We start from the raw sequence: 15165 nt of genomic DNA on the forward strand, positions 1-15165 counted from the left end.
GTCTCTTTATATATTGAAAACAATTCCATGGCTAAGTTTAAACATTAGACAAGTGTAGGTTTTAGTTACTTCAGCGTTCTGGGAGAAGTTGCCAGGTTATAGCTGGTGGTTTTACGTAGAGACTTGACTGATACTAACAGCAGTCTTTTTGTTTCCACAGAGGTCGCGGAGCTTGAAGCTAATTTACCATGTAAGTATAGCATCCCCACCCAGACAGTAAGTGCTGCAAAGTAATTGCATGGAGAAGCTTTTTTTATGTTTTAATAACCTTGCATAGCCGAAAGCCTGTTTTTCATATGTGTTGGGAGTAAGTTTTAATTTTGTGCAAACAGGTAACAGAATTTTGTCGAATCTCCGGTAAGAACTAGATATTTACCATCTCTGATTGTAGCATGAAGGTGCCTCCTCTCTCCTTGCAGTGGCAGAGATGATTTGGTTGGGTTTTGTATCTCTTCCACAATGTTCTGTCCTGCATCTTTTTTGAGAGGGAAAAGACCTATAAATCACTGACAGATGGTCCTGTTTTCATGAGGGACAGTACTACTTTTTGGTCCAGAAAGCGCTTGCCTGTAATGTATCTCCATGCATGAGCTGGAGTGACCACACTGCCCTTATGTTACTAGGTGTCCTCACCTTGTTTCATCCTTCCCACTCAGACACATAGACCCACCGTGCAGTCCTCAAGCTTACCTACCAGGCAGTTAATTTATGTGATGTGTCAAAGGTTCTTTCTTTCTTTTTTTTTTTTATCATCATACTTGGTTAAAAATAATTTTGAGGCTGAGGATGTTTGTCAGTGTGAGTGAAATATTTTATATGTGAACCTCCTGGTCTGAGTGAATGCTCTAGAGAGCTTGGTCTCTGGTCCACCTGACACAGATAAGCGATGGCCCCCGTTCCTGCCACCAGCTAAAGTTAGAAGGATGATAGTGGGTGTGACCCTTAAGTGGTTGTGAAATCATTTGAAAGGGTAAGTACACATAGTTTCTTATAAAATTATTTTTAATGTATGGTATTTATCTGTGGGTGTGGTGGCTTGTGGTATAAAATAGGTTCCTTAGTGTGGCTCTTAAAAATCCCTGAATTGCTTGATCTCAGTTTTCTTCTAGTCAGAACTGGAAGGAATTGTCTTGGGATTCTCTTAAAGGGTGGGTATACACACACAGACACACACACGCTTATATTTAATCAAACACCACAAAAACGTGCCACTTACACATGGTTCACTTTGTCCTTAAATGTGACTCTTACAGAAATGGTTAGTTTTTAGCTCATAGAAGATATTTTTAACTTTATCTAAAATTTTGGTTTAAAAACAAACATTGGGGGTGCGCCTGACTGGCTCAGTCGGTGGAGCACATACTTGTGAGCTTACTTAGGGTCGTGAGTTCAAGCCCCATGTTGGGCAGGAAGCCTACTTAAACAAACAAACAAAAAGTGAAAACAATTAAACTGTGTAATTGACTCTCAAACCAGGATTTTAAAATCTTTTTTTTTTTTTTAAGATTTTATTTATTTATTAATGAGAGACACAGAGAGAGAGGAAGGCGCCCCATAGGGAGCTGGATGTGGAACTTGATCCTAGGACTCTGGGATCATGCCGTGAGCCGAAGGTGAATGCTTAACCGCTGAGCTACCCACGCGTCCCTCAAACCAGGATTTTGACTAAACACTTTAGTTTTGAAAAAGGCATCTCCCTAGCCTTGATGGCTAAGATATCTGATTAAGAAGACTACATACTATCTGTCTCTTCTTACTTTCTCCCCACCCTCTGGGCATCAGAGCGGGAGAAGTCTAAATTAATTCATACCAGTAGGCCATGCTTCCCAAAAGTACACAATTCATTACTCTAAAGAGGAAACGAGAAGCCACCAAAGAATAAATCTTTAGTATCTGTTTAATAACCTCTCTAAAGTATTAACTAAGAAAAACAAGATAACTTGCCATGTAGCAGAGTGCTGCTTAGTAATCATTCAGAACTAGTTTGGAGCTCTGTACATGCAGGTTTGTAGAAGTTTCTCTGTTGGCAAAAAATACATCTTTCAGGTAGATGGAAATACAAGATGTTAGCCCATGCCTACAGGCCGAGGAAAAGCTTTGAAGTAAAGCAAAAACCTGACTTTTAACTTGTTATTGTTATTAGACTTTTTTGAGCTTTAAAATGTTTAGTTTTTTTCAGTAGTTGTTTGTTACTACCTTGATAACTTCTTTATTATTGGTGGGCCAAACTATTCTAGAGAGGCAGATTTCTGTATCTATCCCTTCGTTGAAACAAAGGAGAAAGAATGAAAACAAAGGAATGCTGCCAACTTCAGCTAATCAGTGAGACAGTTCCCGAGCCCTGGTGCTATGTTTCTGTTGCATATATCTTACTGAAAGATAGCACTTATCATTTCAAGTCAAGATTAGGAAAAATGAAACCCATTCTGATTATTCCAAAAACAGTTCACATGTGTGGTTTGGGTAAAAGTCTTGAACTCCATGGCTCCCAGCTTCATTAATTGTAAAATAAGTGATGTGACAATGTAGTCGCTAAGACCCCTTCTTGCTCTTCTAGATTGTTACCTTTTACTCTACAATGATTTTCTGAGGGATTGTTAAAAAAAAAAAGGAAAAGAAATCCCGTGGCTTTTATGCATTACACCTGGCATGTTCATGAAGTAATGAAATGAGACATGATGTATGGAGAAGAGTCATGAACTAGTCTATAATTTGAGAACAAAATCTTCTGTTGATAACCTGTGTGATCCTGGGCTGGTCGCTGAACCTCTCTGCACCTTTGTGTTATCTCGTGTTTGAGGACACTGAACTAGATGATCTCTAACGGCCATTTCTAAGTCTAAATTTGAATCATCCTTATTTTTTATAAAATTTCATACCATTGTAAAACTAGGCAAATATTTTCAGTGGGACTGAAAGGCAGTAGGTAACCCAAGGAGTTTAGCATATTTTCTGAATTTATAAAACATGGACAATTTCTACACATATTCTTGCCCGATTTAGTGCATATTTATTCCTTGTGTACTTACCATTCTTCAGTATCATTGTTTTGAAGGAAGCAGATGTAGGGTATAGCCACCTTTCCTTCTCTGTATCACTAGCCATTAGCTCTTCTCTGAGTGAGAACTCCTTGTCCTGATTTACCAGACCCTTCTGGTGTGGTACAGTGGGCATAGGGTGTTGCCGTCTGAGCAGAGCATCATTTCACCAACAAAGCTAGCTGAGCTACCAGTTGGGTTGTGAAGGCTTCCCCGCCCCCCCCCCCCCCCCCCCCCGATCCTCTTTTTCTTAATGCCATGGTAAACTCTGGGCGGGAGTTAACTTCATGGGCACCCTTATTTTGAACTTCTGTTGACTGTGGTGGGTATGAATAAGTATGGTAGTGGGTGAAGAGCTCAGAAGTTTGGCCTGTGTTCTCCTGGTTTTGCCATGTTTAGTTAGCCTTACCCACATGTATTAATCTCCTTGAGATGTAGTTTTCTCTTTTCAAAGTAAAGTAGCATAATTCTTGAAGTTAATGGAAAGATCTTAATAGTGACTATTTAAGGGATGAAAGAAACCATCTCAATTTGGAATTAACAAATAAAAAACTGGCAAAATTACAGATTTGCAGTTTAAGCACAGTGGCACAATTATTGTCAAACCAAGAGCAAGGAGGAATCTCTAGACTCCTGTAGCACCTTCAGCTCCATGTGTATTTCAAGGTTAGCCTCCACGTAAGGGCTGCTGCTAGCTGTCAGACTTTCCTGATGTGCTGTTTCTTTTGCAGGTACATGTAAGGTGCATTTTCCTGATCCAAACAAGCTCCATTGCTTTCAGCTAACTGTAACCCCAGGTAATATTCTTACATACTTAAGTGTTAAAGTGATTTTCCAACAGCAAAGTATAAAGACTGCCCAAATCTAGAATCCTTGGCTTGATTTGTCCTCTCACTTTGAAAGTTGTGACAGTTACAACTATTGCACCTGAAGACAAGATCTGTGCTTTGTAGTCACGTAAAGCAGAATAAAGAGAGTCTGTGGCATTTAGTATATACTCCAGAAACGAAGTGCAGACTTCAACAGCTAGAACGAAGGGCCACAGAGGCTGTTGGTATACCATGAAGAGTGTGAGCTTTGAAATCATAACTGAGTTCTGATCCTGCTCTGCCATTTTCTGGCAGTGTGATCGTGGTTCAGTTGCTTCATAACCTCTTTGCCACAGCCCACCTCGCTAGAAAGTGGGGATCAAATAGGACCTATCTTACGGGACAGTTACAGTGATTAAATAGATAATGTATGGAGGCATTTCAGCCCAGGGTCTGGCACAGGCAAGTAAGCAGAATACCAGCTATCTTCATTAGGACTGGTAAGTCTCCAAGCTCCAGGTGCTTGGGAATGGTCACCTGTACCTCCTTGGTCAGACTGGGCTGCAAGAGGGAAGACTTGGGTTTTTTCTCACTGCAGTGCAGCTCTGAATGTTGCAGATTCCAGCCCGGCACAGACCGACCACCAGTGTTTATGTTGGGCAGAGGGTGCTGTGCTGTGAGCAGCCGGTGCTGCTGTGGAGTGGGTGGGGAAGGGAATGTGAGGAAATGGAGGGTGTTGTTTTACTTGGGGGATGGAAAGGGAATGAGAAACTGAGAATAATGAGTCACTAGCTAATTAGAAAGTGAAAGAGAATACAGAATTTCAGTAGGCGATAATGAACCCACAAATAAGACCTGGCAATTGTCTCCCTGCAGGTAGGATATATTATTTTCTGTGGAAGATGTTTTATAATAACAAGAGAAATCCCATTTTCAAAATGTGCTTGAAAACAAAAGCTCGGTAAATCTGCTTGGTGACATCTCTGGACATGACCGTAAACTCAGTCTGGTACCATTTGAACGAAGAAAGCACCAGGAGGGAGTTAATATCAGAGCACAATCAGTAGAAATGGGGCATTCCACGTGCCTGACATGGAGAGGTAGCTGAAGCTCAGGACTTTAAGCTGGGAAATGATGAAAATTATAACCCTTCTTTAGCCGCCTCCATAAAACATTGTACATTGTGCTGTTTTTAGCAAGGGGTATTGAGTACACTTTAATGTTTCTTGGTGACTCAAGGTCACCATTCCGAACATCATATACTATTACTGTTGAGTAATGCAGAGTATTTTCAGAAATTACTGTGGTGATTGAGATTGGTTCTGTGTATACTAAGTGGCCTCAGACTGTGTGTTTGTAGTAGAAACGTTTTCTCCAGTCTGCTTTTCCAGGGCATTTTCAGTGTCTGGCAGGGATTCTGTGCTCTGCCCTCTGCCCAGGCATGGTGGGCTCCATGGTCCTTCCTAGCCACTCAGAGACCTTTGTTGAATTTACTGGGCTTGTTACCATCTTACATGGCTTTGTGTCAGGTCCAGCCTCTGAATAAGAATTTCTCCTTTGTTTTTTCTTTTTCTAACTGATTTTTTTTTTAATGGGATTACATGGATGTCATGTTACTAAGATTATGTACATGACACCATCTTTGATGTTCTTATTCTTGAAGGTGGAACACAGTTGTTAACAGTTTTGATATTCACTGTTCCATCAGATAAAAAAAGAAGTTAACCTTGTGTTTTGGTGCCTATAACTACTTCATACCTTAGTATTTATATTTGTAGTAAGCGCACATCAGGGACGCAATGATCACTGAGCTGTGTGCTCAGCAAGCACTTCAGATGCTATGTGTATGCCCTTGTTTTGCGGTATTAGTGAGTCGAAAAGCTGCTGTGGTTCCTGCCCTTTGTTTTTAAGAGAAACATGGCAGAGGTCTGCCATCCCTAAAAACTTGTCTAATATCATGGTCTTAAAACAACTTTTGGAGTCATGCTCCTCTTAGTATTGGGAAGAAATGATAGAGATACACCTAAGTGATCAAAGTTTTAACCATATGTGAAGCAGATGGTTTTGAAACTGGCTCTTTGACAGCAGCCAGTAGTCTGAACCCTGAGTATTTAATAAGATCAAGATATTTCGGTTGTCAGGGTGAGAGAACTGTATCTGTATTTGAAGCTCAAAGCTCTTTTTTACCTGGCTCTTGACAAGAAAGTTCCTGTTCATGCTTGGTAACATTTTCATAGTTTTGTTTTTAGAATGTCCCTCATGCTTGAGAATCATTGTACTCTTCAGAGAAAAGATGGAAATGTGTTTTGGTAATAGAGGAAAAGAAAATAACTGAATTTAAAAAGGGAAAAAAGTCTCTACATCAACTCAAAAATAGGAAAAAATACTAGTAAGTGAAATGTATCAAGACAAAGCCACTTAAAGACTTGCTGAGATACTTCCTTGGAGTCTTCAGTGAAGTTGGAGGGATAGTTTGAAAAACCGGGCCAGGTCATAGTTGCCCAGCTGACTTGTGAGGGTCCCCTCAGCCTGCCCCACTGTAACGTAGAGCTTTTAGGCAGAGGAGAGCATGGACTTCTATAACTTTTTTTTTATTTTAGTTTTTACTTAAAAAAAAAAAAAAAAAAAAACGAACAAGGGGTGGTGGAAAGGGAGGTGGGCAGGGGGGTTGGAGTGACTGGGTGATGGGCACTGAGGGGGGCACTTGACGGGATGAGCACTGGGTGATATGATATATGTTAGCAAATTGAACTCCAATTAAAAAAAATTAAAAAAAAATTTTAAGATTTTATTTGTTTATTCATGAGAGAGAGAGAAGCAGAGACATAGGCAGAAGGAGAAGCAGGCTCCCTGTGGGGAACCTAGTGCAGGACTCAATCCCTGGATCCCGGGATCACAGCCTGAGTCAAAGGCAGACACTCAACCACTGAGCCACCCAGGCCTCCCTAGTTTTTACTTTTTAAATAAATTTTACTGAGGTATAAAAAAACAAAATGTACTAATTTGGACTGTTTGGCTTAGTAAGTTTTGAAAAAAATGTGTACACCTGAGTAACTACAACCCCACTAAAGATATTTCTGGCATTTACAAAATTCCCTTCTGCGTCTGCAGTCAGCTTCTTGCCCCTTTGCTATCCACCCCAAATTCCTTTTTGATTTGTTACCATGAATGACTTTTGTCAGTTCTTGAATTTCATATAAATGGAATCTTATACGTATATTCTTCTCTCTGACCTCTTTCATACAAGATGATTCTAAATTCATATGCATATATCAATGGTTTCTTTTTGTTTTGTGACTGTGCCATTAATCCTCATTTTCCTATTCATGGACATTTGAATTCTTTTCAGCTTTTCACTATTATGAATACAACTGCTGTTAACATTTTCATACCATCCTTTTTATACTCCTATTTTTCATTCATTCATTTTCTCTTTAATTCCATTTGACTGAAACTTGAGTCACAGGAAGATCTGTTTAGCTTTTTAAGAATTTTCTGAATGGGTTGTACTATACACTGATCAGCAACGTATGAGAAATTCCAGTTGTTGTATATACTTCTCAGTATTGTGATATGAATAGTATTTCACTCTTGGTTTTAGTCTGCATTTCCCCAGTGCTGGGATTTTGATTGAGTGTTGATAATATAGGTCAGTTCTGCAGGAAATGACATCTTCACAGTGTTGTCTTAAGTGCATGAGCATGTGAATGTCTCCACTTACTTAGATCTTCCTTACTTTCAGCAGTGTTTTGTACTTTTCAGTGTAGGTCTTGCAAATACTTGTTAAATATGACACCAAGTATTTCCACGGTTTCTAAGCTGTTGTAAATGGTATTTTTTAAATTTCCATTTCACTTGTTACTAATTATATAAAAATATAATTTGATTGTTTTATATATTGATCGTGTGTCCTATTATATTGCTAAATTCACTTAATAAATTATAGTAGCTTCTTAATATATTCTTGTGATTTTTATTTTTTTATTTTATTATTTATATATATATTTTTAAGATTTTACTTATTTATTCATGAGAGAGACACAGAGAGAGAGTCAGAGACACAGGCAGAGGGAGAAGCAGGCTCCATGCAGGGAGTCCAGTGTGGGACCCAATCCTGGGACTCCAGGATTATGCCCTGGGCTAAAGGCAGGCGCTTAACCGCTGAGCCACTTGGGTGTCCCTATTCTTACGATTTTTATATCAAAATCCGTGATCATTGCATCCGTAATAAAGACATTTTTACTTCTTTGTAACCAGTATGTATGCCTTTAATTTCTTTTTCTTATTGCACTGGCTGTGACCTCCAGTATAGTGTTGAATAGAGGTAGTGAGAGCATTCATTGGTCTTTCCTTTTTCCTAATCCTAGGGGAGAAGCACTCATTAGTCACTGAATATGATGTTAGTTATAGAGTTGTTGATTTTTTAAAAAATATGTGCTTTATCAGGTTGAAGGTAACTTTTTCCTCATTTGCTGAGAGTTTTTATCTTGTATTTAATTCTTGTTAGTGCTTTTTCTGCATCAATTGACATGATCATATGATTTTTCTCCTCTATTTTATAAATATGGTAAATTACGCTTAATGATTTTTTTTTTTTTTCGCTTAATGATTTTTGAACATTAAATCAACCTTATGTTCCTGCCATGAATCCCACTTGGTCATAATACATTACCCACCTTCTTTATACTGGTAGATTAAATTTGTTAATATTTTGATATAGAATTTTATGTCAGTATTCATGAGGAATGTTGATTTTTTATTTTTCTCTTCTTATGATTATTTTGTCTGGTTTTGGCATCAGAGCAATGCTAGCCTGGTAGAATAAATGAATAAGTGTTCCCTCTTTGCTGAGGGTTTGTATAGGATTGGTATTATTTCCTATTTAAATATTTGGTAAAATTCACCAGTTAAATAGTCTAGACCTAGAGTTTTCTTCTGGGAAGTTTTTACTTATGAGTTCAAAAATAGACACAATCATTCACCTTCTATATTAAGTCAACTTTAGTAATTTTTTTTTCTTCTAAGGAATTTGTTTCATGTAAATTATAGAATTTACTGATTTAAAAGTTGTTCAGGGTATTCTTATTCCACTCTTGTATATAGGATCTGTACCGGTGTCCCCTTTTTCATTCCCAATATTGGTAATGTGGGTCTTCTCTTTTTCTTGATCATGTTAGCTTAGGGTTTAGCCAGTTGATCCTTGCAAAGAACTTTTGTTTTTCTCAATTATTTGTCCATTTCATTGATTTCTGCTCTTTGTTATTTCCTTCCTTATATTTTTAGTTTAATTTGCTTTTCTTTTTCTATCTACTTTTTTTTAAAAAAGATGTTACTTATTTATTAGAGAGAGAGAGAGTATTTATGTGCACTTATGAGTGGGAGGAAAGGGCAGAGGGGGAAAGAATCGTGACTGTGTGCTGAGCACAGAGCCTGACATGGGATTCCCATCCCATGACCGTGAGATCATGATCTGAGCTGAAATCAAGAGTATGTCTCTTAACCAACTGAGCCACCCAGGCGCCCCCTTTTCCCACTTTTTTCTTTTTTAATTTTTAAAAAATTTTATTTCTTTTCTCACCTTCTTAAGGTGGAAATTTAGATCATTGATTCAAATAACTTTTTCAAAGCAGTATTGGGTGAAGTGTAAGTTACACGTTTAGCATAATGCTTTTGAATTTCACCTGTGTTGCATTAATCAGTATTTATTATCTTTTTTTGATGAATTGTGATTCTATTGTTTGAGTGTATACCAGTTTATCAGTTCACCAGGTGATAACCTTTGTGTCGTTTCCACATTAGAACCATCATGTGTAAAGTTGCTGTAGAAACCTTTGTGTGCAGGTCTTTGTTTGCCAGTATGTTTTTATGTCTCCTGGCAGTGGAATTACTGGGTCATGCAATGAGTAAGTTTAACTTCATAAGACACTGCTATATAGTTTTCCAGAGTGTAAGTACTATTTTGCAGTCCTGCTTGCAGTGAAGAATTCCATTTACCTTACATTCTTTCTGATAACTGGTATTATCAGTCTTTTCAATTTTAGCCCTTTTGGTGGGTATGTATTTCATTGTGACCTTATTTGCATTTTTCTAATGACTAATGGTGTTGAGCCTCTTCTCCTGTGAGTGTTTGCTATTTGTGTATCTTTCTTTGTTCAAGTGTCTGTTCAGATATTTTTCCCATTTAAAAATTGGGTTGTTTGTCCTGTTATTGAATTGTAAGGTTTATATAACTGGATATAATTTCTTTATTAGATTTGTGTGTGGGGGGTTAATGGTTAATAACATCTTTTTTAAATCAGATTTACATACAAAAATTCTGATTACAGAATTCTATAGCTTCATGGTAAATCTTGTATTCTTTGTGTGTGTATTCACCTAAATTTTTCCTAAATGTGTTGTTAGATTGCATTTTCTTAATCTGAACATTTAATTTATAAAAACTCCTAATTGGGAGGGCGTCTGGGTAGCTCAGTCAATTAAGCGTCTGCCTTCTGCTAAGGTCATGATCCCAGGGTCCTGGGTTAGAGCCCTACATTGGGCTCCCTGCTTAGTAGGGAACCTGCTTCTCTTACTCTGTCCCTCCCCACTGCTTACTCTCTCCCATATAAATAAAATCTTTATAAAAAAACAAAACTCCCTCCCCTGCCCCCCCCCCGCCCCCCCCCCGCCAAAAAACCCACCAAACTCCCTAACTGGTACATGACAATAAAAGTGTAGCTTACAATGAGTAATAAAATTTTATCTGTTACCCCTATTAATGTTTGGTTAATGGTCCCTTCTTATATTTGTTGCAGAGCTGTGGACTTATAGAAAGTTTCTAAATGTGAAATACAGTAAGATCCCAATTTCTGAACAAAGGAATATGGTTGATAAGCCTGAAACATGGGTTTCTTTCCATTTAGGAATATTTGGAACAACATTTAAATAGTCATGGAGATTTTAAAAGATACTGAGATGGAGCAGAGCACTGAAGCAGGCCCTTTGCCTTGACCTATACTGCAATCCTATAGAACTTTCTCGGTCGTTTGTGGTTAGCACATCAAGGTTTCAGACCCAGAACGTACTCTCCCTGGTTCTTTCTAGATTGACTTTTAATTTTAATATGGAGATAACCATCTTGAGATAAATTTGAAGAGGAACAGCCTTTTCCTGGTAATGTCTTCTTTTAGATAACCCTAGAAATACAGGTGGCAATTCTTCTCTTTTTACGTGTGAAAGAAGAGCAATGTGAGCTTTTAAATACTGTCAGTTATCAGCTTTTGCATCGGCTAACCTTTGTTGGGAAAACATTCACTGCTCTTTTCTTGGCTGCTTCTAGGAGCTGTGTTGACATGATGCTTCTTTGCTTACCATCCTGTGTGTCTGCTGCACACCATTCTTAGGCTGATTTCTGCCCCCTGCCTCACACATAACTCCGAGGCACATTCTTTCCCAGGACACTCAGATTTTCTCAAGTGGCAGTGAGATTAAATGTCTAACTTGCTGTTTGTTTGTTTGTTTCTTAAGATTATTTATTAATTTATTCATGAAAGACACAGAGAGAGAGAGAGAGGGAGAGAGAGGCAGAGACAGAGGCAGAAGAAGGCTCCATGCAGGGAGCCTGACCTGGGACTTGATCCCAGGTCTCCAGGATCAGGCCCTGGGCTGAAGGTGGCGCTGAACTGCTGAGCCACCTGGGCTTCCCTAAGTTGCTGTTTTTAAAGCTGTCCATTATTTTGCTTGAAGTATATTCTGATGGTCACCAGTAAAAACATATATAATGTGTATAAAACTATTTAGCTTTTTCGCATTGTAAAAATTGCCATCACTCTTGGTTTCCTGTCCCATTTGTTAGTGCCTTTCATGTGGCATAGGCCTTTTTTTTTTTTTTTTTTTAATCTTTTTCAAAAATCATGTGTAGCAGAGGTCTGATTGACAGTTCACTGTTCTGGAGTGTTCTCTGCATCTTGACAAACACTGTGTAACCACCAGTACACCCTTGACACAGGATGTTTCCGTCAGCCCAGGAAGGTTCCCCTGGCGGTCGTTGTTCCTGTCCTGCTCTATCAATAGGCTGAAACAATATGTAGCATTTTGTAAATGGCTTCGTTCACTTAGCACAGTGCTCTGAAGAGTCCTCCATGTGTCACCATTGCCATTGGCTGCCACTGAATTTGAAGATGGAGCAGGAGCCTCTTGAAGCTGGAAGGTGAAGGACAAGGATTTTCCCCAGAGCTGCCTAAAAAGAGCACAGCCCTGCCCACTCCCTGACTTTAGCCCCCTGCCACCCATTATTTTTTCCCCATCTACAGAAGTTAATAAATTTGTATTGTTTAAGCCACTGATTTTGTGGTGGGTCATTATAGCAACTGTATTTTCCAATTATATATTGGCTTGTGAGCCAATACAGAGAGCTAAGCTTTCTCTGCCTCAGGTGATCCAAGAAATTCAAAGACCTCCTGTTTTGTTTTTTAAAAAGTAGTTTTTTAACTTACGGTTTTATAGTTTGTTCTGTGATCCATTTTTAGTTCATTTTCTATGTGTTGCACAAGGGTCTAGTTTCTCCCCCTCTGCTGCTGTCTCCCAGAATGAAGGGGGATGCTGTGTGAAGAGTTACAATCAATTCTGTCCTCAGCAGTAGAATTCACCAGGGAAGCCACCCAGCTCTGCAATGTCATGCTTCATTTTTATGGGAACATTTTAAGCATGAATACAATTTCTTCAGTAGGTAGAGGGCTCTTTTGGCTATCCATTGTCGAGTGAGCTTTGGTAATTTGTGTCTTTGGTGTTGTCCCTATTTTCAGACTTTCTGATATAAAGTTGTTCTTAATATCTTGTCCTATAAAGTTCTGTGGAGCCTATGTTGACATCACCTCTTTAATTCCTATTGAAAACGTTTATCTGTTTTCTTGATCAGGTTACCTAGAGGATTGTCGATTTGAAGAACCAGATTTTGGCTGCACTGATTTTCCCCTAACATTGTTTTCTGCTCATATCTTTATTACCTTCCTTTGGCTTGTTTCCAGTTTAATTTGTTCCTCTTTTTCCAGTTCTGAAGGTGGAAGCTTGGACAGATAACAGGATATTTCCATTTCACCCTAGCCTTCATCTTAGAGTTCTCACGACTCCATTACATATGTTGTAGCTCAGCTTTAGACAGTCTGCTTTCTATGTTTACCAGCATACTGCCCACCAGTGACCTTCATTCCTTGTTGGAAGTTTGAGTTTCTGTCTGTTATTTTCCTTCTGCCGGAAAAAACGCGCATGGATTTGTCTGTAGTGCAGCCCTCCTGGGTGATGATTTCAGCATCTTTGGGACCTTATTCTGCTGCCTCGTGGCTTATATTCTATCTTATAAGGAATTAGTGCTGATTCTTTGTTCCACACTTTGCAATGCATTTTATTCTCTGGTTGCTCTTGAGGCAGTTTATCACATTTTTAGCAGTTTGACTATGATGTGCTTTGATGTGGTTATTGACCTCACCTAGGCTTGTTGAGCTTTCTGGGTCTGTGAATTTGATTTTCATCAAACTTAGAAATAGTTTGACCAACATTTCTTTAAATATTTTTCCTGTAACCCCGTCCTGGGACTGCAATGATCTGTATTAATATCTCTTGCATATATAATACCTCTATATAGAAATTATATCTCCATTGGTCACAAGGCTGTGTTCACTTTTCTCTGCTTCATGGTGAGTAATTCCTATTTCTGTAGGGTCCGATTCACTGTGGAGCTCATCTGGTGAAGTTTTCATTTCAGATATTATGGGGATTTTTTAGCTGTTGATGTTCTGTTTGCCTCTGTTTCTTCTTTACTGTTTCTTTCCTTGTTGTGTCCATGGTTTCCTCTAAACCTCAGCATCTTTTCATAACAGCTGACTTAGTGTCTGTCTGTGGCTCCTCGCTGGTTCCTGACCCCATGGCACCACCAAGCACCTGTCTGCCTCTCCGGCTTGGCCCCTGGCCTCCCCATGGCAGTCTTGCCTGCGTCTCTGATCCCACTCTGCCTTCCTCGTGGACACTGTCTCTTTGTCTTCGCCTCCTCTGCCCTGCTCACCCTCTGATCCCAGTGAGACAGCTTGATTGGATGTCAAAGTTAGATTGGACGTGGCCATGCCACCTACTAGCTGTGAGGTGTAGCTGGTTACTTACTGCTTGCGCTCCAGTGTCTTCTTTGAAGCAGTGCTGTTGTGTCTGTCCCACTGCATTGTGGTGACTGGGTCAGTGAACATGTGCATGACTACAGGTGACTGCATGAGGTCCACGGTCCATATTCTCACATGTCAGTGTGCTTAATGTTGTGGCGGGTGTTCTCCAGATTTCCAGATTGTACCTGACAGCATACCCCCAGGCTTCCCCTTAAATAATCCAGCCCACACCAGCTTCCCCTCTTAAATGAGCTGACCTCATGTGTATTGTGTTGCAGTTTAGGACAATTTTGTCTTTGTGTATTTTCATGTTGGGGTGGGCACACTGGGCCCCATCGCGAAAGTGAGCCAAATCCCACTTGGGCCAATTTTTCTATGGCCCTCAAGCTGAGAATGACTTTTACATTTTCAAAGGACTATGAAAAAAACAAACAAAACAGAGTCTGTGACAGAGCCCAAAGCCTGAGGTACTTACTCTCTGCCTCTTTACAGAAAAAGTTTGATGACCCCAGTCTATAAACTCATCTTGGCCAGGATGGTGTTTTCCCTGACTTTTAGGTTTAAAATGTGCATAGAGTAAGATTTCCAGTGTGCTGTAAATATTGACATTTAAAGATAGAAGTATTATTATTGCTCTTTAAATGTTTCCAGCAGAATCTAAATAGCACGGATACGCCCACTATCACGCATTTTTGTAGAAGCATGCAAAAGCTCTGTTGCAGTGGTTGGAAAATGTTCATTGCTGCTTTTTCTCCCTGTATTCAGTTTTATTCTACTTGTCCTATAGAATTTTATCCTAATGTAAACATTTTTATGCTAAATATTTTGTCACCCGTCATACTATTCTGTAAATATATATATACATGTGTATATACTCACAAATTATTGTAAAAGTTTCTTTAGCTATAAGACTCTTAGGCCTTAAGCATTTTCTTTTGAACGGTACCAGTCATTGTTTGTACCAACTCCTGACTCCTGGTTTTCCTCCGCTGGTGCCAGCTGCCCCTCCGTCTCCTCTCCCGACCCCTCCAGGTGAGGACCCTTCAGACTCTGTCCTGTCCTTGGACCTCCATAGTCAGCTCCTGAAATCTGAAGTGCTTCTGTACACTGAACAGCTCCCAAGAACCCCCAACCAGCCCCAAACTCCCCCACACTCCAGAATGATCTATCCACTATTGATCAATACCTCCA

At 39.4% G+C, this 15165-nt stretch overlaps 1 protein-coding gene across 2 annotated transcripts in view; it reads left to right on the top strand.

Annotated features, from left to right (window-relative positions):
* Positions 1-15165, top strand: part of UBE2F (ubiquitin conjugating enzyme E2 F (putative)) — a 55291-nt gene that overhangs the window by 13539 nt on the left and 26587 nt on the right. For both annotated transcript variants that reach the window (XM_025463610.3, XM_025463611.3), the window contains exons 3-4: positions 161-190; positions 3770-3835. In XM_025463610.3, coding sequence (XP_025319395.1) covers positions 161-190; positions 3770-3835 — 96 coding nt within the window. The remainder of the gene's footprint in view (positions 1-160; positions 191-3769; positions 3836-15165) is intronic.

This window comes from Canis lupus, chromosome 25 (genome assembly GCF_003254725.2).
Source record: "Canis lupus dingo isolate Sandy chromosome 25, ASM325472v2, whole genome shotgun sequence".
Lineage (NCBI taxonomy): Eukaryota > Metazoa > Chordata > Mammalia > Carnivora > Canidae > Canis > Canis lupus.